The sequence below is a fragment of the Camelus dromedarius genome, chromosome 9 (genome assembly GCF_036321535.1).
Source record: "Camelus dromedarius isolate mCamDro1 chromosome 9, mCamDro1.pat, whole genome shotgun sequence".
NCBI classification, from domain to species: domain Eukaryota; kingdom Metazoa; phylum Chordata; class Mammalia; order Artiodactyla; family Camelidae; genus Camelus; species Camelus dromedarius.
The window spans coordinates 51,913,278-51,940,831 of record NC_087444.1 but is presented as its reverse complement, the minus strand read 5'-3'; the positions used below and the strand labels follow the sequence as shown (position 1 = coordinate 51,940,831).

At 33.8% G+C, this 27,554-nt stretch overlaps 1 protein-coding gene across 1 annotated transcript in view; it reads right to left on the bottom strand.

Moving 5' to 3' along the window:
* The window catches only part of ITFG1 (integrin alpha FG-GAP repeat containing 1), a 206,856-nt gene that overhangs the window by 108,612 nt on the left and 70,690 nt on the right, over nucleotides 1-27,554 (bottom strand). Inside the window, exon 8 of the mRNA XM_010982627.3 lies at nucleotides 21,111-21,192. Coding sequence (XP_010980929.3) covers nucleotides 21,111-21,192 — 82 coding nt within the window. The remainder of the gene's footprint in view (nucleotides 1-21,110; nucleotides 21,193-27,554) is intronic.

Here is a 27,554-nt window from a genome sequence, read left to right as displayed (position 1 = left end):
TGTGATTATAAAAATGGCATTTCATTGTGGTTTTAATTTTTAGTTTTCTTACTAATGATGTTGTTGGCCTTTTAAAAATCGAAATATAGTTAATTTACAATGTTCTATTAGTTTCAAGTATGTAACACAGTGATTAAATATTTTATGGATTTTATGCTATTTAAAGTTATTACAAAATAATGGCTCTATTTCCCTGTGCTGTACAATGTATCCTTGTTGCATACTTATTTTATTACATAGTAGTTTTTGTCACTTAATCCCATACCCCATCACACCCCTCCCCTAAAAACAAGGAAGCCCAAAGTCATCAAAAGAAAGGAAATATTAAAGATCAAAGAAGAAAAGTAAAATACAATAGCGAACCCCCACCCCCTAGCCCAGAAAAGATCAATGAAATCAAGAGCTGGTTTTTTGAAAGGATAAACAAAATTGATAAACTATCAGCCATGCTCATCAAAAAGAAAAAAGAGGGGACCCAAATAAACTATAAAAATATAAAAATCCTCAACAAAATATTAGTAAATCAAATTCAAAAATATTTACAAAAGATCAAACACCATGATCAAGTGGGATTTAATCCAGGTTCGCAAGGATGCTTCAATATTCACAAATCAATCAATGTGATACATCACATTAAACAAAGGATAAAAATGACATGATCATCTCAATAGATACAGAAAAAGCATATGACAAAATTCAACATCCATTCATGGTAAAAACTGGCATCAAAGTTGGTATCGAGGGCACATATCGCAACATAAAAAAGGCCATTTATGACAAACCCAAAGCGAACATCATACTCAAAGGTGAAATTAGGCTCCTTTAAAATCAGGAACAAGACAAGGATGTCAGCTCTTCCCACCTCTATTTAACATAGTATTGGAAGTCCTAGCCACAGCAATCAGACAAGTAAAAGAAATAAAAAGGCAGCCACATCGAAAGGGAAGAAGTAAAACTGTCACTATTTGCAGATGATGTAATACTATATACAGGAAACCCTAAAATCTCCACCAAAATATATTAAAACTAATAAATGAATTCAGTAAAGTTGCAGGATATAAGAGTAATACACAGAAATGTGTTGCTTTTCTGTATAATAATAATGAACAATGAAAGAGAAATTAAAGAAACAATCCCATTTATAATCGCATCAAAAAGAATTAAAACAGCTAGGAATAAACTTCACCAAGGAGGTTAAAGACCTATACTCTGAAAACTATAAAACATTTATAAAAAATTTGAAAATAACACAAGGAAATGGAAAGGTAGTCCATGCTCTTGGTTTGGAAGAATTAATATTGTTAAAATGGCCAAATTATTCAAAGCAATCTACAGATTCAATGCAATCCCTATCAAAATACCCATGACATTTTTCACATAACTAGAAGAAATTATCTGAAAATTTATTTGGAACCACAAAAGACCAGAATTGCCAAAGCAATCTTGAGAAAAAGAAAGAAAGCTGAAAGCATCAAGCTCCCTGACTTCAGACTATACTACAAAGCTACAGTTATCAAAACAGCACAGTACTGTGCAAAAACAGACACAAAGATCAATGGAACAGACTAGAGAGCTCAGAAATAGGGGACCGACACACACATGGTCAACTGGTCTAAGACAAAGGATGCAAGAATATATGATGGAGAACACACAATGGAGAAGAGACAGTCTCATCAATAAGTTGTGCTCGGAAAACCAGACAGCTACATGGAAAAAAACAAGGGTAGAACATTTCCTCAAACCACATACAAAAATAAACAAAAAATGAATTAAAGACCTAAACTGTACGACCTGAAACAATAAAACTCCTGGAAGAGAACACAGGCAGGAGGCAGAACACTCTTCGTTCTGTATGTGATTTATTAATATTTTCCCTTATCGCTTCTAGGTATTTCTTATAATTTATAAAGACTTTTCCAATTCACAGTACTTTGGGACATTATTTGCACTTTTAAGTCTTAGATTCACTTGGAATTTATTTTAGCATAAGATGTGAGTTACGATCCTACTGTACGTTTTTACAGATGGATATATCCATTTGTCTCACACCACTTACTGAATGATCCATAATTCTCAGAAAAGAAAATCTTATATATTTGTCTATGTCTGTAAAATGATCAAAAGGAATGTAATTTGGCCACAGCAAGGGGTCACTGTGAGAATTTAATGTTGGGAAATAACTTGGGAAAAATTACAGATCAGTAAACAACCATAAAAGAGCACGTTATTCCTCTGTATCCCTTCTATCACTGTGGTATGCTGTGTGCACTTAAGACAGTGGTATGTAGTAGGTAGGCAACAGAGTAAAAAATGTGTAACTCTTGGAAGGACAGAGCGCTTTTTCTTGAGTTCACACTTTCAGGGCTTACTGTAATGCTTCCAGTAGGAAATGCTGAAACATTTGGTCATGAAAAATGAAAGCAACAATTTAGGATTTAACAAATGTTATTCCATAGATGAGGGAACAAAAACTGTAAGTAGAATGGCTAAATATTTTGATCTATAGCCTGGAACTCTGAGTTCAGTAACAAAAATAAATCAGTGATTTCTGAATTACAGAGTAGAACATGTCATGACAGCCCAAATGGGGAATAAATCAAAATGACTCCTTCCACCATGTGGAAAGTTTACCCATGGATGGCAATTGGGTATACAAGATATAAATACTACAAGTCACACAACTAATTAATGACAGAAGGTTCTAAACAGAACTCAAGGCTTTCTTTAACTTTTAACATGTGGGACCCAATGCTGGAAGATTTATATACAGAGTTTCTAAAACTTCATTTCTTGCTAAAATGGACCTAGAATATCAGTAAAAGTAACAGCTTTCCAGCTTAACAACAACAACAGCTTAACAACAACAACAGCTTAACATTACATATGTTAAGAGACATGTGAGATATATGACACATAATGCATTCACATATTATACATTTTTCATTATTCATTATTAACATAAAGCTGGTAATACACATACTAAAATACAAAACATTTCCTTGTCACTATAATATAGTATATTACTTAATAGTTTTCAGAAGAACACATCGTTAGTGTAAGAGATATTATTGGCACAGAAGTAGTCTGAATATGATATAAAGCTATTACAATATAATGGCCAGATTAGATTTTTTAGGGCAATAAAATTTAGAACTTTATAATAAATGGTGAATAGTATAAAAAATAGGGGTCACACATGGAAATATTTGATTTCTTTCTTTTTTTAATGTTCATTAACCAAACTATGACAATAAGAAACAGGTGCTATAAAACACACATACACACAGATAGGAGAAGAATCTATCACATTACTATGTAGAATGTATACACTCATTTTCTTCAAAATTGAAACATGATATTCATTTTGAATGACATAAATTGCAGAATTATGAATAAATATATCAGTTTACTTATTTTTCTTCAGGTGATAAATAGCATATAGGTTGATTTTCAAGTTATACTACTATAAATACGGTATTAATATACTCATGTGGTTGAAGACAAGTTTACAAAGTGCCAGGGAATTAACAGGATTTCAGTGATAAGAAACAGAGCTTGTGAAGGAATATGAACATGATCAGACAGAAAAACTACAATTCTTTAAGATGTTGCTGGTTACCATCAGACATGGTAATAATGGCTGGGGTCAAGGATATGGAAAGTTAACTAAATTTACTTTTAGTTTAGGTTTTGTGAATAGCTGGCCATGAAATACAAGTTTCACAATGACAGTTTTCTCTTGTCAATTTTATTTATTGTTCTTATTGAAAGGATAAGGTGTTTTCCCTTGTCATTTCAGCTCCTAATTATCTATCGAGTTTCAATAATGTCTCCAGGATACTTATCTACTGATGCTTTTCTGTTTTGCTGAATATACTGATTTTTTACTACTATGTCTGAATACTTTTTGTCCTAATTAAGAACACTACAAAGCAAATTCATGACCTATTCAACTTCCTGTTCTGAGTTCCCTCTGCTCTATTATGTGACTAGAGGTAAAAGTCAACTGTTTTGGTGAGTAGGGAGGTAATGGGGTAAAGAGGCCCAAGTTAGCCCAGACACCAATAGGTACATGATAGTAGAAATGCCTACTAAACATTCTACACGGCAATGGCATTCTTTATTTTACTTCTGGAAGCTAGGAAGAGGGTAAAAAGAAGGCTGGATTAGATTATTCTTAAGATTCTTATGATTAAGTCTAAACTCTATGAATATTATTTTATATTAGCTATCAAACATGCTCTAAAATAAGAATTCTCTTGGCTTTCCTTAACAAAAATGAACACTGTATACTTATTTAACTATACACGGATATAGTATAATTTTTCTATAATGTTCATGTATCATATAAAATGAATAAATGTTCCTATAAATAATGCTTTAAAACTTTTGAATATATTTAAAAAAATCAAACAATATGTTATTTAACATCACGTTGATAAAAAATAAGAAAAAGAGTTAAGTTTATTCTACTTGTACAACTGATTAGCTTAATTTAGATATCCTCTTCATGTTTCACTGAGTTGAGTGATATTTGAAGACTATTACTTTGTTTACTTCTGAGTGCTCTCACCATAACATAAAATTGTGTCTGTGGCCTCTTCAGCAAGTGGTGTTGGGAAAACTGGATAGCTTGTAAATCAACAAAGTTAGAACACTCCCTCACTCCATACACAAAAATTAACTCAAAATGGCTTAAAGACTCAAATATAAGACAAGACACAATAAATCTCCTAGAAGAAAATATAGGCAAAGTATTCTCTGACATAAATCTTAGTAACGCTCTCCTAGGGCAGTCTACGACCAGGTAATAGAAATAAGAGCAAAAATAAACAAATGACACCTAATTAAACTTATAAGCGTTTTGTATAGCAAAGGAAACCACAAGCAAAACAAAACAACAACCTGTGGAATGGGAGAAAATATTTGCAAATGATGCGACTGACAAAGGCTTATTTAATCTACAGAATATATAACAGCTCATACAACTTAATAACAAAACAAACAAACAACCCAATCCAAAAGTGGGCAGAGGACTTAAACAAGCAATTCTCCAATGAAGGCATCAAATGGCCAAGAGGTACATGAAAAACTGCTCAACGTCACTAAATATCAGAGAAATGTAAATCAAAACTACAATGAGGTATCACCTCACACCAGTCAGAATGGCCATCATTCAGAAGTCCATGTATGATAAATGCTGGAACGGGTATGGAGAAAAGGGAGCCCTCCTACACTGCTGGTGGGAATGTAGTTTGGTGTAGCCATTATGGAAAACTGTATGGCGATTCCTCAAAAAACTAGAAATAGACTTACCATATGATCCTGCAATCCCACTTCTGGGTATATATCTGGAGGGAACTCTAATTTGAAAGGATACATGCACCACGATGTTCACAGCAGCACTATTTACAATAGCCAGTACATGGAAGCAACCTAAATGTCCATTGACAGATGACTGGATAAAGAAGTTGTGGTATACTTATACAATGGAATACTACTCAGCCATAAAAAAGAGCAAAACAATGCCATTTGCAGCAACAGGGATGGACCTAGAGATCGTCATTCTAAGTAAGCCAGAAAGAGAAAGAAAAATACTATATGATATCACTCATGTATCACTCATATGTGGAATCTTAAAAAAAAAAAGAAATAAAAAACAGGACACTATGAACTCATCTACAAAACAGAAACTGAATTGCAGACATAGTAAACAATCTTACGGTTACCAAGGAAAGGAGGTGTGAAGGGATAAATTTGGGAGTTTGAGATCACAAATGTTAGCCACTATATATAAAAATAGATTAAAAAGTTTCTTCTGTATAGCCCAGGGAACTATGTTCAATATCTTATAATAACCTTTAATGAAAAAGAATATGGAAACAAATATATGTATGTATATGCATGACTGGGACATTGTGCTGTACATCAGAAACTGACACATTGTAACTGACTGTACTTCAATTTAAAAAATTATGTGTGTGAAATCATTTTAAGATTAGCTCATTTAAAGGGGAGATATTAAAGTTTTTTCTTTCCATAATCTTTAATCCTACTAACAAAGTAACCTGTTAAGACAAATTACCAGCTATCAAACATAATCTGAATTCTAAAAATAAAGAAGTTTAAACGAAATCCTATTTTTTGCTTTATACATTATTAATGTCCACCTCATACATTAGGGAAAGGTGGCTGCTTGTCTCTCTCTGTCAATACACTCCTGACTCTGAAATAAGGCCTTAACATCAAAAGAACAAAAATGTATTTAAACACAAAAATCCATACTTAAGCAAAAAGTGGAGCAAAATGGCTCAAACTCTTGTTTTGATAAGAATAAGGAAGCATAAAATGAAAGTACAAATAAAATTAGTTTATTTAGAATGAAATCTTTATACTCAAAAGCTTTAATTAAATGTTAACAATTCAGTATTTCATATTTGGGCAGATATCAGAATGATGAAACCTGTCCCAAAGAAGCCTCAGAATATGTGGACATGTTTGGAGGCAGGAGAAAGAACAATACATTAGGAAAGGGAAAGGTTTGCTTTTAAGATTGTTCAGTTACTAAGGTGCTTGACCAACTCAGTTTTTCCATTTATAAAATGAAAAGGCTAGGTTCCACATATGACATTCTAAAATTCTATCAAGAGACCACTTCCACTAAAACCAGAGTATAGTTTTCAGCAGCATGGGCTTAGGGTGTTAGAAGGTTCAAATCCCTGTTATCACTTGCTCCCGGTGTGACTGTGGGCAAGTTACCATTTCTTACCCTTAGTTTTTGTATCTATAAAATGTATACAAGTACCTCAACATCTTCTTGTAAATATTAAATGATGATATATTAATATGGGTAAGAATTGAGTGTTTACTATGTTCAAAACACTATTATGCGTTTTATACTTGTACTATCTCGTTTAAACTTCATAAAACCCCTATTGTGTTATTATCCTGTACTATTTCCCCCGATTAATAGAAGAAGACACCCAGATGACAAGTAGCTTGCCCATAATCGCGGAGTTAGTCAGAGGCAGAGGCAGAGCCAGAGCACAGCCCAGGCAGCCTGACTCCAGGGCCTGTGTTCTTCACCACTGGCCTCTGCATAGTGCTTGATACCTGCAAGCTTAGTAAATGGTGGTTACTGTTAGGATGATTAATACTCAAAGGTGTTAAATGTTGATACTACAAAGTCAAAGACAGTTGCTTTTATAAAAGTAGAGTCATCACTCCAAAAAGTAGGGAAGGGCTGGGGCCACTTCGATTGTTTTGGAGTGCATGAATGAGAGTGTTACCTCCAAACAGGGTGGAAAACGGCTCCTATTAAAATGGACATTGATAAGAGCCATCAATTAGAGCTCTCCTGCAACTTCTGTCTGTACTCATCTTTCACTGAAATATGTATCTTTGAGAGATTCACCTTTAAGATCCTTTAACAAATGGTAATATTTTAAATAAACATAGGCCAGTTTAAAAGTATTAAAAAGGACAAATTTCAGAAATACGTGGACTAATTTGAAATATTCTTTTGAAAAGTAAATACACTAGTCATGATAATTTTGAAATTTTCATCAAAAAAGTATTTTAGAAAATTTTAGTCATTTGGCTATGCAATTAACTAGCTAATTAGCACTTCTCAGAAGATAAACACCTTCAATTTCCTTCACAACTGTAACTTTTGTTTGTTTCTTTTATGAGGGGCAGTAACTAGGTTTATTTATTTATTTATATTTAGAGGAAGTACTTGGGATTGAACCTAGGACCTCATGCATGCAAAGCATGTGCTCTACCACTTAAGCTATACCCTCCCCTTCTTCACAACTAGTTGTAATTTCTACTGAGAGTCACAAATTATTTGTAGGTTATAACATTAAGTTAGTTTCAATACAAATCACTATGTCATAACCCTAGGTTCTTAAATGTTATCCCCATGGTAACCCAAACACAAAATCTACAAAATACATATAGAAGAAAATGAGAAGGGAATCAAAATAGCTCACTAAAAGTCAACTAAACACAAAAGAAACACGGACTTTTTTTCATGGCTTAAACTCTCCAATCAAAGGGCAGAGACTGGTAAAATGGATTTAAAAAGAAAAGGTCTAGCTATCCTCTATCTACACAATGTACATTGAAAGCCACAAATAAGCAGAAAGAGAAAGAACTGAAAAAGATATTTTATGCAGATAGTGATCAAACTGATCTATATCAGAGAAAATAAACTTTAAGTGAAAAACTGTTGCAAGAGACAAAAAAGGACATTATATATTGACAAAAGGGTCCATTCACCAAGAATATAACAAATGTAGGCATGTATGTGCCAAAAAAAGAGCCCCAATATATATGAAGCAATCACTGACAGAACTGAAAGGAGAAACAGAGAGTTCTATAGTAATAGCTGGAGACATCAATATCCCACTTTCTGTAATGAATATAATATCTAGATAAAAGATTAAAAAGGAAATACAGGACCTAAACACACTAAAAACCAACTAGACCTAAGAGACATGTATAAAACACTGACCAACAATAAAAGACTATCCATTCTCTTCAAGTACACATGGAACATTTTCCAGGGTACATCATACGTTAGGCCACAAAAAAGTCTCAACAAATTTAAAAATCATACATGGTATCTTCTATGACCACAATGAAATGAAGCTAGAAATCAATACCAAAAGGAAACAGAAGTATTAAAAAATATGTGAAAATTAAACAGTATACTTTTAAACAACCAATGGGTCAAAGAAGAATCAGGGAAATCAGAAAAAACTTAAGAGTTGGATGAAAATAAAAACACAAATTTAAGGGGTGCAGTGAAGGCCATGCTCAGAGGTATAGCTGTAAATTTAATGCCAACATTATAAAAGAAGACAGATCTCAAATCAATAACTTTAGTATATACCTTGAGAAATTAGAAAAGAGTGAACTAAACCCAAAGTAAGAAAAAGGAAGATGCCAGTAATGACTATAGTGTAGATAAAGAAAATAGAAAACAGAATCAATGAAACTAAAAATTGCTTTTTTGAAAACAGCAAAAGAATTGACAATCTTGTAGCTAGACTGACAAAAGAAAGCAAGAAGATGAAAATCACTAAGATCAGGAACATAAGTGGGTAATTACTACTGCCTTTAGAGAAATAAAAAGCAATATAAGAAAATAGTTTGAACAATCGTATGCCAACAAATCAGATAACCTAGATGAAATGGACAAATTCCTAGAAAAACACAAATTACCTAACTGACTCAAGAAGAAACAGAAAATCTCAACAGACCTATAACAAGTAAAGGGATTAATCAAAAACTTCCAAACTAAGAAATTTAAGGAGATGACTTCTCTGCTGAATTCGACTAATATTTAAAGAAGAATTAGCACCAAATTCTCAAACTCTTCTGAAAAAAGACAGAAGAAGAGGGGAAACTTCCTAATTTATTCTATGAGCCCAGCATTACTCTGATACCAAAGCCAGACAAAAACACCAAGGGAAAATCACAGACCAATACTCCTTATAATAACTGACATAAAATTCCTCAACTAAATACTGTTAAACCAAATTCAACAACATATTAAAATTATACTCTATGATTGAGTGGGGTTAACCTAAGGAATACAAAGATGACTCAAGCATAAGAAAATAGATCAGGGTAATGCATCACAGTGACAGAATGAAGGATAAAGACCCAAATGATCATCTCACAGGACAAAGAAAAGGCATCTGACAAAACTCAACACATTTTCTTCATAAAATCTCCCACAAAATTTGGAACAGAAGAGAACTTTCTCAACATTATAAAGAGTATTTAAGAAAAATCCACAGCTAACATCATACTCAGTAATGGAAGACTGAAAACTTTCCCCCTAAGCTCAGGAACAAGACAAGGATGCTAACTTTCACCACTGCTATTCAATGTTGTACTGGAAGTTTTAGGCAGAGAAATTAGTGGCATTCAAATTACAAATGAAAAAATAAAGCTACTTTTATTTGCAGATGACATGCTCTTATACAGAGAAAACACCAAAGAATTCACAAGAAAGCTATGAGATGTAATATATAGAGTAAATCTGTGGAGTACAAGACGAACACAGAAAAACCAGTTGTGTTTTTATATAAATACAAGGAATAATTTATAGTAATAATGACTTTTTCAGACTTGACAACAAAAGCAAATGCAACAGGGAGCAAAAATAGGCAAGTGGGATCACATAAAATTAAGCAGCTTCTGTACAGCAAAGGAAATCATCAACAAAATGAAAATGCAACTAAGGAATGGAAGAAAATATCTGCAAATCATGTATCTGATAAAGGATTAATATCCAAAATATCTAAAGAACTCCTACAACTCAATAGGAAAAAAACCCATAAACAATCTGTTAAAAAATGGGAAGAGGAGCATAAAAGACATTTTTCCACAGTGATATACAAATGGCCAATGGGTACATGAAAAGGCGCTCAAGAGCACTAATAATTAGGCAAATGAGAATCAAAATCACAGTAAGATATCACTTTATACCTGTCAGAATGGCTATTATCAAAAAGAAAAGAAATAACAGGTGTTGGCAAGGATATGGAGAAAAGGGAACCCTTTTGCATTCTTGGTGGGAATGTAAAATAGTGCAGCCACTATAGAAAAACAGTACAGAGATTCTTCAAAAATTAAAATAGAAAACTACCATGGGATCCAGCAATTCTATTTCTGGGTATTTATCCAGAGAAAACGAACTCATTATCTCAAAAAGGTATCTGCAATCCTATGTTCATTTAAGCATTATTTACAATAGTCAAGACACAAAAACAACCTAAGTGTTCACTGATATATGACTGAAAAAAGAAAATGTGGTGTGTATGTGTGGGTGTGTATACATATATACATACAATAAAATGTTATTCAGCTATGAAAAAGAAGGAATTTCTCCCATTGTTGACAACATAGTTGGACCTGGAAGGCATTATACTAAGTGAAATTAGTCAGAGAAAAACAAATACCATATGATCTCACTTGTATGTGGAATTTAAAAGAAAGCTGAACTGAGTGAGATTCAGAGAATAGACTGCTGGTTGCAAGAGGTGGGGAGTGGGTGGAATGGATGAAGGTGGTCAAAAGGTATAAACTTCCAGTTATAAATAAGTCTTGGGGATGTAATGTACATCAATGATAACTATAGTTAATGATACTGTATTGTATATTTGAAAGTTGTTTACAGAGTAAATTGTACAAGTTCTTATCACAGGAAAAAAACTGTAATTATGTGTGGTGATAAATGTTAACTAAAGTTATTGCTGTAACCATTTCACAATAGATACATATATCACCCAAAACTGATACAATGTTATATGTCAATTATATCTCAATTAAAACAAAAAAACCTCCACAATACAGTACTGGCATAAGGATAGACACACAGACCAATGGAATAGAATTGAGAGTACAGAAATAAATAGATACATCTATGGACAACTGACAAGGATGCCAAGTCCATTTGATGAGGAAATAATAGTCTCTTCAATAGACAGTGCTGGGGCAACTGGATTTCCACACGCAAAAAAATCAAGTGGATCCCTAACTCACACCATGTACAAAAATTAACTACAACTGAATTGACCTAAATATAAGAGCTAAAACTACAAAACTCTTAGTAGAAAACATAAGGGAAAATAGTCATGACCTTGGATTTGGCAATAGGTTTTTATAATTGACAATAAAAATAGAAGGAAGCAAAAAATATAAATTGGACTCTACTAAAATTAGAATCTTTTACCCAGAAGGAAGAGAGAGAGAGAAAGGGCCTGAGAAAATATATGAAGAAACAATAGCTGAAAACTCTAACTTGGGAAATAGTCACCCAAGTCCAGGAAGTGCAGAGAGTCCCAGATAGAAGAGAAATGCACCTCGATAAAGTATAATTAAAATGACAAAAGTTAAAGGTAAAGAGAGAATATTAAAAGCTATAGGGGAAAAGCAACAAATAACATATAAGGGCACTCCCATAAGACTATCGGTATATTTAAAGTGATGAAAGGGAAGAATGTACAAAAAGGAATACTCTGCCCAGGAAGGCTCTCATTCTAATTTGATGGAGAAATCAAAAGGTTTACAGACAAGTAAAAGCTGAAAGATACTCAGTGCCTCCAAAATAGCTTTACAATAAATACTAAAGGAACTTCTCTAGGTAGAAAAGAAAAGGCCACAACTAGAAACAAGAAAACTATGAAATGAAAAAGCTTACTGTTAAAGGCAAATGTACAGTAAAGGTAGGAAAGCATCCACACACAAACTAGGAGGAAGGTTAAAAGACAAAAGTAGTAAGGTCATCTGTATCCACAATAAACAGTTAAGGGGTATACAAAATAATTAAATGTAAGACACATTATCAAAAAAAGTAATTGTGAAGGGAGGAGAGTACAAATGCAGGGTATTTAAAATACATTTGATATCAAGAGATCAGCAACTTAATGCAAACACAGACACACATATATAGACTGTTATGCTAAAACCTCATAGTAACAGCAAACCAAAAATCTATAACAGATATACACACAAAAAAGAAAAAGCACAAACATAACACTAAAAATAGTCACCAAATCATGAGAAGAAAATAAAAGAGAAAAGGTAAAAAGGCCTGCAAAAACAAATCCAAAACAATTAACAAAATACAAATAAGAACATACAATAATGCCATTTGCAGCAACATGGATGGACCTAGATACTATCATTCTAAGTGAAGTCAGAAAGTGAAAGGAAAATACCATATGATATCACTCATATGTGGAATCTAAAAAAATAGAAATAAAAAAAAAGACACTATGAACTCATCCACAAAACAAACAGACTCGCAGACATAGTAATCTTATGGTTATTGGGGAAAGAGGGTGGGAAGGGATAAATTTGGGAGTTTGAGATTTACAAATGTTAACTACTATATATAAAAATAGGTTAAAAAAGGTTTATGCTCTATAGCACAGGGAACTATGCTCAGTATCTTGTAATAACCTTCAATGAAAAAGAATATGAAAATGAATGTATGTATGTATATGCATGACTGAGACACTGTGCTGTACACCAGAAACTGATGCACTGTAACTGATGGTACTTAAATTAACAAAAAATTAGGTGGGATTACTAAAAAACAAAATAAAGAAAGAAAAGAACATAATATACATATTAATAATTACCTTAAATGTAAACAGACTAAATGCTCCAAACAAAAAATACAGACTGGCTGAATGGATACAAAACCAAGACTCATATACTTGCTGCCTACAAGAGACTCACTTCATATCTGGAGACACATACAGACTGAAAGTGAGGGGATGGATAAAGGTATTCCATGCAAATGGAAGTCAAAAGAAAGCTGGAGTAGCAATACTTATGTTAGACAAAACAGGCTTTAAAATGAAGACTGTTACAAGAGACAAAGAACATTACATAATGATCAAGGGATCAACAAAATCAAGGAATCCAAGAAGATGATACAACAATTGTAAATATATATGCACCCAACATAGGAGCACCTCTGTATTAACAGATACAAACTACTATATATAAAGTAGATAAATAACAAGGACCTACTGTATAGAACAGGGAACTATACTCAATATATTGTTATAACCTATAACAGGAGAGAATCTGAAGAAGAATATGTATGTATACGTATAACTGAATTAACCTGTTGTACAACTGAAACTAACATATTGTAAATCAAGTATACTTCAACAAAAATAAAATTTAAAAAAATATACAAATCAAATCAAAAGTCTGTTTTGCATCAAAGGACATCATTAAGTGAAAATATAACAGACGGAATGGGAGAAAATATCTGCAAGTCATATATATTTAAATACACGTTTAAATATTCATATAAAGGGTTTAACATAAAGAATATGTAATGAACTTCAACAATTCAACAATTCAAGAATAAAGAGACAACCCAATGAAAAAAACAGGACTCAAATTGACATTTCTCAAAGAAGGTTACAAATGGCCTAGAAGCCCATGAAAAGTTGCTCAACATCATTAGTCACTAGAGAAATGCAAATGAAAACCACAATGACATACTACTTCATATCTCCTAGGAAGGGAATAGTAATAATAATAATAATGGAAAATAACGAAAGTGCTGGCAATGATGCTGAGAAACTGGAACATTTGGGCACTACTGATAGGAATGTAAAATGCTATGGAAAAGTTTTTGGTTCCTCAAAAAGCTGACCCATCAGTTCCACTTCTAGGTATCCACTTAAAAGAACTGAAAGCAGGGCCTCAAACAGATATTTGTATGCCAGTCTTCATTTTGGAATTATTCCTGACAGCTAAAAGGTGAAAACAACTTGAGTTTATCAACAGATGAATGGATAATCAAAAGAAATAAATTTATTTTGATACTTGCTAGAACCTGGATGAACCTTAAAAACATTACGCCAAGTGAAATAAACCAGATACCAAAGGACAAATACTATATGATTCCACTTACATGAAGTATCTAGAATAGGCAAATTCATTGAGATGGAAAGTAGATAAGAGCTTATTAAGGGCTGGGAAAGAGGAGGAACGAGGAATAATGGCTTAATAATTATGTAGTTTCTGCATGGGCTGATGAAAAGTTTTGCAAATAGGTAGCGGAGATGGTTGCATAACAGAGTGAATGTAATTTATGCCGCTAAATTGTACACTGGCTAGATTAGGAGTTTGAGATTAACAGATACACATTATTATATGTAAAACAGATAAACAAGAAGGACCTACTGTATAGCACAAGGAACTATAATTCTTATAATGACCTGTAACGTAAAAGAATCTGAAAAAAAAATATATGTATGTATATGTATAACTGAATCGCTTTGCTGTACACCTGAAACTAACACTGTAAATCGACTACACCTCAATAAAAAGTAAGAATTAAAAAAATTGTTAAAGTGTTAAATTGTACCTTGTATATATTTTAAACTGGAAAAAAAGTGTTTTAGTGGTTGTTTGGGGCTGGGTTGTCTAGGAGTATACATATGGGCATGAGGGAACTTTTTGGGTTAATGGAAGTATTCCAAAATTGGGATTGTGGTCATGGTTACACAACTTTCCCACAGTCTATTAAAGCTTGCTGAACTCTACACTTACAATATGAACTCTACACTTAAAATGGGAGCATTTTGTGCTATGCAAATTATACCTCAATAAAATTAAAAATTTAAAAGCAGATTCCTTTCAAAGGAATTATTTATTAAACATTTACTAAGCATTTACTATGTGCCAGCCACTATTCTAGACATTGAAATATAAATGTGAAAAGTCATGCTCTCTCTCTCTCTGAGGAACTCCTAGGTAAGTGAGGGAAACTGAAGTTAAAAAAAAATTCATTACAACAGAGTATGGTAAGTGCTAAAATAAAACAGGAACAGCAGGAAGAAGGAATTATAAGTCACTCTAACTTGAAACTCTGACATAATCATCTAATCAATCAAGTAAGCAGTTTATCCATCCAGCAATTTGCCAGGTACTGTGGATAGTGTTTTTAAAAATAACTATTACTTAAACCCTGAAAGATGATTAGGAATTAGGTGGGTGAAAAGAGGTGGAAGGGGATTCTAGGCAAAGGGAATCCCACATACTAAGGCCTGGAAGTGAAATAGAAAAAGGAGTATGATATATTTAGAGAACTGTACACAGACCAGCATGTCTGTGAAGTCTCGTTATAGATAAGTAAACAGAAGCCGGATCTAAAAGGACCTGGTGTACACAGCAAAGACTGGATCTTACCCTAAGGGCACAGGGAGCCACTGAAGGATTTTAAGATTTCAGATTCATTTTGTGCAGAAGTAGCACTCCAGAGTGCAGAATGATTTGGAGAGGTACAAGTTGGAACATCTGTAATCTTTCAGTAAGCTAGGAGAGAGACGATTAAAGACGTAACCATAGGAAAGGACAGTTTTAACAGGTATGAAGGAGATAAGACCCCATGGGGTTTGGTGGTTTGAGAAGTACAGGGAGAAGTGAACAGGAAGAGGAATTGTAGGTAGATGTTCTGGGAGCAGCAGAGGGGAAAAAAGCTCTAGAGAAGGATTTGGAACTCCTTCTCTCTTGTATCTTTAAAGAATATGCTGAATAAAGAGGACATTAAACTATGAATAGATGGTCTAAAATATTATTATTATTGCACCTCATGTTTATTCAGCATGTACTGTGTGCAAGGCACTAAAGGACCTGCAATACCACTTTATTTTATGTTTACCACAACCTAGCTATGATCTCATATTATACATGAGGAAATAGTAAAAGAGTTTGAGTAACTTACCTGGAACTGAAATTTGAATCTAAATCTATGTGATTCTAAAGCCTATGACAAATATTTAATAGCAAAACAGTACTGACTGCTATAGGTGATTTCTAATAGATTTAAAATAAAAAATACATTATACTTACTCTGTAAGCCCTCAACCACTTTTACTAGGTTGGTGACTGATTTCAAAAAGTGTCTTTGTACCATCTAGTAAATTTACGGTCTCTGCTTCCTCCATTTTTTATCACAAAATGTTTTAAAACTGGTAGCTTATGTTAAAAAGATTGTAGGAAATACGAGAAGTAGGAGATCAGATATAAGCAGATCTTTCAAATGAAGACTACTATTTCAAAGGAGGATAGAAAAAGAAATCATTTGTATAATATGAGGGAAAAATTGTTGATTTAACAAATATGAACTAGGAGAGGACATAAAGAATTTTTATACAGTTATTAGTGAATGTTTAAGAAAGAATGTGTTTACATAAATTTAGAGAGATCCTGGTCTCAAATAATGAGTCACAATTTAGAAGTGAGTCAGAGTTGTGAAAACTGAAAATTACAGATACATGGCTGCAAAACTGTAAACATCTAAAGTAGGGGGAAAAGTCAAAATCAAAGATAATTCAAAGAGCTTATTTCTAGAAAATGACCTTCTACACATACTCAGAAAGTTAACTGTAGAATGACTTCATACTAATAAAAAACTATAAATTTATTATACTTGATAGATATTCTGAAAAGCTGTCTGAATTCAAGAGATACTACTGTATAGTGAATTTTGTATCAAAGTCACCAATGCTTGGTTTTGATTTTTTTCCTGGAATCCAAAAGCATTATATATTCTAGAATTACTGATATATATATAATCAAAATTTCAAGATGAATAATGACTTGGGAGAATGGTCAGATAGTATGAAAATTCTAAAAATAATAAAGGAAAATGCCAACAGAAAATGTAGGGAGCAGAAGGAAAAAATTCACCATCAGCATATTATCTGGTTTAAAAAAACTGAAACAATGCTTACCAGGAGGTGACCACTGAAGACCATCAACAAGGATACTCATGCATTTTAAGAACTAATGCAAAAGAAAGGGATGTCTCACAGCTTCCGAGACAGAGCCAAGGGTCACGTGCTAGCTGTGCTGCTTCTTAGTTTTATGCCCTTGGGCAAGTATCTTAACATCTGAACCCCTGTCACCAAATCTGTATAATGAGGATAAATAATACTGCTCCCCTCAGAGAGGTTTGGTAGGATTAACCAAGATAAATGTAAAACACTTCCTGTAAAAGAATTCCTGCTAAATAATAAGTACTGTTAAGTACTATGAAAAAAAAAAGTAAACAAATCTTTGAAAAATACTGAACTCCTAAATCCTTACTGTCATTGATTAATAAAAACTTGAGACTTTCCTACTGATGAAATTAAGAAAACATTAGTCATGTGGGGTATAATGACAGGCAAGGGCAGGTTAGGTACAGAAAATATCCATTTGTCTTTATGTGTAACAGAGAATAAAACGGTACTGACCTGCTACTGTGGAACAGAACAGGAAAATGGAATTGCTTTGTGAGAGCATCTAAGGGAATGGATTGCTCTGGACAAGAAATAAGTAGCCAAGGGCACTTTCATCTACCCATTCACCATCTGTCCATCATCTACCTATCCCTGCGACCCATCACTCAACTCTTTAGCAGGTAAAGGTTAAGCAGAGGGAGCTGTATACCTACTTACATCCTAGAAGCACATCTCTGCTTTTGCTTAGCAATGAATGGGGCATTTGCATAGAATGAAAATGCAGAGTTGCAAAGAAAATAGGGTTGAAAAGGAAGGCTGAGTGATTTAAAAATGGAGCAGGACATTTAGAAAAGGGATCTCCGTAATTCATTCTCAGACTCTGAGACTGCATTCTCTACACTGCTCTGACTGACAGTAGGGTATTCCTCTCTGGTGTAATGTACCAGGGAGGAATAAATTTCACCATCTTTTCAGTCTTACCCAGACTGTATGTAACTGGAAGGTCTAAGAATAGGCAAAATCTGCAATGATCATTTTCCTAGTACTGTGGCAATCAACCAACAAAGAGATAAATGCATGGTGAAGTTCATGGGGCAGACATATGGGCTGCTCCGGTTATCACAGATCTATTCCATTAGGGCAGGCTTAGATAGATGAGTGTCCCAATTAAGTTGCAGGTTATATTAGATACAGTATTAAAAATATCATCTGTTAAATGACAAAATAGCAATGTAATAATGTAAAATATATTATCCTATAGAATTTTAAAATACTTTAAATTTAATATTCAAAGAAATAACTATGCAATCATAATACCATGCACCATCAAAAAACTAAAACAACAATGTAGCTTTGAGCATATAATATGTCAGAGAGATAGCTTTACTTAAAAAACACTCTTACCTAGAAAGGCAAGAGTCTATCATATACAAACTTGTATGTAAAAACTTCATGGATGCAGGGTCCTAGTTTTTCCTCATGTTTGTAATCTTAAAAGAAAGCAATACAGCCCGGTCTGCTTTAAATGCTGAGTATGTATAAAATCAAGACTCTGAAGTAGCAATTTGATAACTTGTATATAAATTACCACTTCCAATCAAAAAGCATTCAAAATATTTTTCAAAATCACATCTGGCATCCATGACTCACCAAGATAGATGTTTCACAGTCTTTGCTAGGAGTAAAAACTCCAGGAGTCATCACTTTCGCTATGGCAACCATTGCAGTGCAGTCGCCAGTGATAAGGAATGGAAAGGAAACACTAATGAAATGGACTTGTGTTAGGAGAATAGTCTAAGAATGTCTGTTCACTTTACATGCCTTACGGCAATGTATGCATATAAAATATTTCAGTATTACCAAGAATTTATAATAGTATTGTCTTTCTTTGGTGGGACAGGGCAGGTAGGCTGAGTGTGACAAAAGTCCAGCAGCAGGTTAGAGAGAGAACTGTTTAAATTGGTTGCTTTTACTTTGCTTGTGTCAGAACAAACTGGCACATTTGACTGTCCTTTATGATTGGATTACTACATTCTGTTGATTCTTATTTTGTATTGGCTTTATTCCTTTGATAACTATGTAAGTTTAAAAAGCTAAAGATCTAATCTGTTCTTAGAAACAATAATTAGTACATATGTGTAAACTAAAAAAATGTGCAGTATACTGTATATATGTATTTACATGCAATATAATCTGTATGTGCAGTTGAACTGCAATAATTCTACCTAATAAAACTGAAAAAGGAGAAAAAAAAAGTTTGGGGTTAGCAGATACAAACTACTATATATGAAATAAACCACAAGGTCCTACTATATAAAAAAATTAAATAAAAAAGTAAAGTTAAACAAAATCTCCTGGTCTGATGGGATATGCAGAAGGTAATGCTTCTTGGACATGGAATAGGAATTCAGAGGAGGAGTATTAGAATTTCTGAGATGTCTGAGATTTTTATGTCAAAAGAAAGGCAGATTTAAACAGTTTTGAAATGCTGGATTTTCTAAGGATGGAAACCAGGCAGGAGACAAGAGTATGAGCTGAACTACATCAATAATTAGAGGGGCAGATGTGAAAAACTCTGCAAAGAAAGAATCAGTAAGTGTGGTGATTGGTTTGACTCCAGAACAGAGTTAAAAAGAAAAAACAACAACCCCAGAATGACTAAAAAAATTACTCTTTTCTCTACTATTCTTCATAGGGATAGGTAATCAGGAGAGAAAGCTGGTTTGAATATTAAGATCCTTTAGAGTCATTATATTAATAATGTTAGTAAGACAATAAAGCTGGAATATTTATGAAATGGAAGTTTAGGAATAAAACCAAAGCAAGTTTGAAAGTCCTCCAAGAGCTAAGAGGTTAAGACCTGCATGAGCCCTCTAAGGAAGAGAGTGCAGAGTGTTTGACAGAGGGATAAGGAAGGAGAAAAAGGAGCACTAAAAGAGGGTCAGAGACTGTTGACAATATTAAAATGTGATACAATAGGATAACCAAGAAAAGACCTTTGGATTTACAGGTTAGCAGGGCACTGGTAGTCCAAAAGGTATCATTTACAGAGCTCTCTAGCAGTTCCTGAGCCATAGAAATTAGCTAATGCATAGTGGCTGCTGCTGGTTATTAGCTGGGCCCTGGCCTCGTGTCTGGGAGATCTGCAACTCATAAATGCCTCTAACAGTTAAGCAGTCATCCTCTAGAAAATGTGTTTTGTGTCTTACCCTACTGTATCACCCTTTTAAACTGTATGTTTAGAGCTGAATCTTTTTCTAGGTAGGCTCAGACTATCAAGGTCTAGAATTGCTACAAATAAAGTAGTATTTCTTTACAGAAGAAAAGTCAAAAAAGATAAGAAAAATACAGATATATTTCTTCTATCAAAAAAAATACATACAATCAGACTTAGAGAAAACATTAATTTGTGTGCAATGCCAGATGTAGCCGACTAAACATCAATAGAAAGCTGTAAAACTCAAGGGAAAACAGAAACCTTAACAGAATGTCAGCATTTTCTATAGACTGAATCCTATTTTAAAAATTCATAATACATAAATTTATATATCCAAATCTGATGCTAACTCTTATGTATCAGATCATCCTAAAGAGATCACACTTTATTCTTCAAGTAAAGGAGAAATACAGGGGTGTAGGTGAAGCCTGGGAATTGTCAACCAGGCGTAAACAATCCTGTAAGACATAAAGAAGCTAGTGTAATACTAGAATAGGCATCTCTTAAATCTGTAATAGTTCTGAAGACACTCAAGTTATTTTCAGATAGAGGAAGTTAATATGACTAGGTCAGAGAGACAGGGAAACTTTCAAAGATAAAAATAATCTTACCAAAGTCTGCAAATGCTGACTGTCCAACCACCACCATATTTTGAGGTTTTTCAAATATGGTACTGAGAGAGAAATTTCCATCCTGTTAAAGGCAGAAAATTTTGGATTAGATCACCATAATCCATTCATTTGTCAAGTGTGAAACATTTTAATTAAAGCAGGGAAATAAATAATGTAAGGCTTCTGTTGTACTACAAAAAAATTGTTTTCAGTTCCACTTTTAACATAAAACAAAAGAAACTGCTATGTGTTGATGAAGATGTGCAGCGGCAGTGCTTTCTTTGCTGTCAATTCAGGTATGATATCCTTTGCTAAATCATGACCATGATTTCAGACAGAATGAGTGTCTTCTACTTCCAAGTACTGTGGAAGGTTTTGGGAATATAAAGAAGTATAAAAAAATAGTTCCTACCCTTCAAAGAACTTACAGGCCAGCTGGGAGATAAGTCAGGAAAATAGAGTTTCTGAAGTTAACATACAAGTGGTACAAGTAAGTAGGAAAGACGCTATGTTTTACAGATTTCAAGGGAACAAGATTCTGCTGGGGTACAATTAAAAAAGATATTCAAATGAGATGAGAATGACACCCATCCTTAAATGGCCCATTCATCATCAACCTAGGTTTATGTATCAATCAGAAAGGGAGCAAAAAAGTACAATAGCTGCCATGTACTAACTAGAGGCAGCTAAGCTAAACAAAAAAGGAGAACCCATTAGACACCCTTTGCTGTAGTTACTCTTTCCAGAATGGAGCATCTGTCTGACTTACAAAAACAATATGCATTTCTTTAAATTACTGCCTTTCCTTTCTATAATTTTAGATTACTACCCAAGAAAGATAAAACAAAATATTATATTTGGGTTTCGAGCTCTCAGTTTTACGTAGAGCTCTCATCTTGATTTCTCTACTTACTATTTGATAAACTGAACCTGATTCCTATAAACTTTATATAAGATACCTATATATTTTAAAATATTTTAAAATTTTAAAACGTTTTCCTTCTTTGTTCCTGTAGGGATACCGCAGATCTGCAAATTACTTTTCTAAGAAATCATTTCTAATCTTTACAGAGAAAGGCACTGCTACATTGAAAGGATGAAGACTAAATGCTTGAGGCTCATGAGTAAGATCTGTCTTGTGATAGGCAATTTTCCAACCATTTTAACACTCCAATATCCACCTGCAGAAAGAAACATGTTTCTCCTACCATTACTAACGTATCTGATACACTTTTTGAATGATTTTTCTGTGTCTTATCTAAGACAATTATTTGCATAAGTGTTTTAAGACTGGAATCTTACTGAGGACCTAAAATTATACCTCCTAGAGATGTATCAAAGTTGCTACATTTCTGACTGAAGTATCAAGTGCCTTTTCATTTTAGAAAGATCACAGCATTGGGTACAGAACGGACATAATGATTCTTAAATGAATGGAAAAATCTCTCCAAAAATACATCAGCCTCATATAGCATAAAGTTGGACATTAACTTATTATACTGACTCAAGTGAATGAATTATCCAGTGAAGTTATGTTAAACTTAATAAAATCTATTTAGAAATGTTTCCAGATCCAGGCATACTTTGGAGATACCGCAGATTTGGGTCCAGACCACCTTGATAAAGTGAGTATTGCAATAAAATGAGTCACACAAATACTCTGGTTTCCCAGTATATACGAAAGTTATGTTTATACTATACTGTAGTCTATCTAGTGTGCAATAGCATTATGTGCAAAAAAAGTACATACTTTAATTAAAAAATATTTTACTGCTAAAAAAAATGCTATCATCCTAACCCTTTAGCAAGTTGTAATCGTTTTCTAAGAGTAACATCAAAGATCAATGATCAAAGATTGTCGTAATAAATATAGTAATAAGGAAAAAAGTTTGAAATATTGTGAGAATCACCAAAATGTGACAGAGAAGACATGAAGTGACCAAATGGAAAAATGGTGCTGATAATATTTGCTTGACACAGGGCTGCCACAAACCTTCAATTTGTAAAAAAATAAAAAGCATTATCTGTGAAGTGTAATAAAGCGATGCACAATAAGACAAGGTATGCCTGTAAAATCTCACAATGCATCTCCCTCAAGAAACAGTGAGTATCCCCAGGTGACAGCCTCCCATGTCAAAGATGCCACATTCACCATGAACCGCAACATATGAAGAACAATACCTTCTCCTAATAGCTAGAAAAAGAGAATCGTATATTCTTGCTACAGGGAGAGCATGCAGAATACATTATGTATGTGACATAACTGGGGGAAAAGATAATTACTTTATTGAATTAACCTTCCCATTGTTATCAATACTCGTCCTTTTACTCCACTTGGCAGTACAAACCTATATAACTTTGTTACCATTCAGATTAGTGTCATGAACACATTTAGTATTTGATAAAAATGATTCAATAAGCTTCATCACTGTTATTACTCTTATTAGGTAACACATTTTACAGTGATGCACGACTACATTTATTTTCAAAGATGCAGCTGCTATGTACCTATTTAATTTAGGCAAGACAAACATGATCAATACTTTTATACTGAGACAACAGAGTAGTTTGGTAGAAAGGGCAGTAGACATGCAGCTAGATGGCATGGGTTCCAGTCCTGCTTTCACTGATAAGTTGTATCATTTTGGAACAGCCACTTACTGCACTGGGTCGCGGTTCTTTACCTGTTAGAGAGGGGATAAATGTACTGTCTACTTGAAGGGTTCTAGAGAGGATCAATGGAATGATAGATTAGGAAGTGTTCTGCAAAATGTAAGGTTAACGGGCACTTACAAGATATTTTTATAATGGCAGTCCTGTGCTTATGAGCTCTAAGTATTTTTTTCATGGGCTGCTATTTGAGACTCACTGACTCCACTCTGTCCCATTCTTTACCATGTTGTTCTTACTGGCCTTCAGTGCAGTCCTGCAATCCCAACTTGGGCCAACTCGCTAGGGGTTCTGCTACAGCTATGTCCTTTACCTTTTCTTTCAACTACTTGGTTTCTGGAATGATTATGCAATGACTTAAGGGTACAAGTTTTAGAGACAGATTTCTTAGCTCAACTCCAGCTCCACTGTTTGCTAGCCTTGAGGTCTGAATAAGTTAGTTCTAATGTAAGCATCCATTTACTTATCTCTAAAATGAATTTTTACAAGGTTTTTGTGAGGACTGGTAAAATAACCCACATAAATGTACTTATTAGCACAGCACATGGACAAATATGTACTTAGTTAACTGACTACTAATAAGTGGGAATACTAGTCGTAATGCTATTATTTCTGCTACCCACCACTGAAGCAGCTAACACACTGTCATTGACAAGTGAGACCATCAGTCATTTTCTGCTTGAATTCTAACACAAGTGCTATGTTGTAACAAGTATCTTTTCATGCATGGATGACTACCTATGCTTTGGCTTGCAGATTTCAATATTTAGTGTTAAAACTGTCATATTTATAAGGTTAAAGAATGATCAGGAAGCAACATATGATGACTATCATGTGTCTCCCTCTTTATTCACCTAAAGCAATGGTTCTCTACTGGAGGTGATTTTGCTCTTGAGAGGACATTGGGAAACGTCTGGAGACATTTTTGATTGTTACCACTGGGAGGCGGCTACCAGCATCTAAGTGAGTAGTGGCCAGGGATACTGCTAAACAATCTAGAACGCACAGGACAGACATCTACAATAAAGCATCATCTGGCCTAAAATGGCAATAAGTGCCAACACTGAAAAGTTTCTAACATAAAGTGTGGTGGGTGTTGTCCAAGAGTCTGGCTTTGCCATTCTTCTCTTAACTCTTTTTCTTCATGATTCTTACCTACTTCTTCCTGAGTTCTAATCATTTCCTTGATAAGTCTCTTATACAAAATAATTTTTTTCCTGCCCCAAATTAGACACTTCTTGTGTCTTCTCTGTTACTGGTCACCACCATAAAACACATGTTACCCTTGCATTAATGGTCACCCTGTCTTCTCATAGCTATCCCTTCTTGTCCATTCCCAATATTTTACTCCTTTAATCAACCACCTCATTCTCAGGTAAATTCCACCTATCTCCCCACCTCCAGATTTCCCATGCTAATCTATCTGATATGCAGTATCCAGATTAATTGCTATCATGAAGGCTGTATTTACCTCACTCTCAGTCCTAAAATCTTCAGGAATTAAGCTTCTCAGTAAATTTTTAAAAGATCATCAAATTACTCAGTTTAGGAGTCAAGGCCTTTGCTGATCTGTCTAAACTAATTCTTCTAATCTTACCTTCTAGTAACTTGAAATATTCTAGCCCAAACCAGCCGCTTTCTATTCTCTGAATATGTCCTGTGTTTCCTGTGCATGTCCTTGCTCACCCTTTCCTTTTTTCTCACTTCTAACCACTAAAATCCTGCTCATCTCTGCCAGCCATTTCAAATACCACATCTTTCTGGAAGCCTTCTCTGATGATCCTGGGCAGACCAAATGGAAGCAACTGCTTTGTCTTTTTAACTCCCTGCAGCATGAGGTTTGGACCTCACATCATACAGTCATAGCTGCTACACTCACATCTTAGCCTTCCTCCCGGTCTTCTGTTCACTTCTGATCTCCCAGAGCCTCTACCATGCAGCTGTGCCTACAACTGACACTCTGAAAAGATTTCAGGCAGCATATATCCTTTTATTAGCTAATATGGTTTTACAGGGTTTGGGTTGTTTTTGTTTTTTTGTCAATTAGTGTGTTACTGCAAACTGTTTGCCTAATCGCTAATTAAAAATGATCCTTTTACAAAACCTGCAGTTTATCTGAACTAGTTAATTTTGAGTCTATAATTCTTAATTTGTACTAATGACTTCTATTTTATTGTTAACATAAGAACCTTATTGACACAGCTGTTTTACAGCAAGAAAATCCCTTAGTCACTACTGTCCAATAGTCAATTTTTAATTATCTTTAAAGAAAATAATAATAAAGAGAAAAAAGATTTTTCTCTTTATTATTCTCTTATTGAGTTGCTTCACTTTATTACCTTTAAATCAGCCTGGGCTGAGAGTACATAATATACTTGTAAGTATTCCATAATTATATATACATATTATATTTATTTGTAATAAGGCTTTTCTCCCCCAGATGGATACTAATCAATCAAATGACTGATTATCTCATTTTCTAACACCTCAAGATTCACTTGAAATATTGTCTTCAGGGACACCTGAAAATAAATATCCTCCACTAGTGGAAGATTTCATTTATAGTCATCATTAATATAACCACCATATTTCTATCATCAGAAAAATAATCACAACTACATTTTAAAAAATGTAGTACATTAAACAAAGATAAATCTTTCTGGTTTAGATGTCTTTCTTCCTTTTCCTTGCCTTATTAAAAAAAAAAAAAAAAAAAAAAGACGAAACTGCTTAGTTTGGAAGTAGGTAGTATTTAAAAGCCCTAATCTTTTTTAAACAAAGCTCCTCTCTTCATTCTAGTTTCCTTCCATGCAGAAATCTGGGTCATGACCATGCTATGAGAGATGGCTGATAATCAATCTCCTTCCACAGACTTGTGCTTCACACTTTTTAAGATCTGCTTAATTTTCATCAGTATTTTAACAAAAATCTACAAAATGTTACCGGTTTAATTTGGATTGAATAAAAAACAATTAAGAATAAAGAGATGGGAAATCAAGTGATCTAAAACTAAAATTTGGTTAAGTGCCTACTGTGTGCCAGGCACTTTACACAGTGTTTCATTTAATCTTCACAAACATTCTATGAAGCAGATACTCTTAAACCCATTTTCCATATGAGGAAAGTGAGGTTTCATACTTGACTGTTACCTGATGAATGTCACTCAGGTGGCCAGTTTAGCCTGTCCTCAAATCTTGTCCTCTATTATATACCTGAAATTCAGCTTTAAAATTTCAAGTAGTCTATTCTTCATTAATTAATCTTTCATATAATTCACATCAAGCTAAAAATAAAATAAAACAAAACCGTGATACCAGTTTGGGAATATTCTACTTGCTATTAAAAACTATATTGGTAAAGACTCCTTAATCCTGGTCAACTTGGCAGTAAATTTAGTGTCTGTTGTTCTTATTTTTTTATGTAAGCCTTAAGGCAAGGAGGAAAAATTAGCCTTTTAAAAGGAGTTTTCTTTAATAAACCATCATGCTGACAAATTAAATGACAGGCATCTCTCTCAACAGCTGACAGCCTAGCAGGGGCCCTGTTAACATGCGCATTAGGGCAGACTGATTGGTTTAATTGGCAGTCATGCCTAAAAACCTGCAGAGGAATTGACGCTGAATGAATCATCTCCTTCAGCAATATTCAGTAGTTTGAATGCAGCAATGCAACCAAAAGCTCTTAAAGTTGTTCTATTTATTGTTGAAACCAACCGACCAAGTGATTAGTTTCATTTTATTTTTTAAAATTGTGTGCTTTTACTGAAAGCTATCA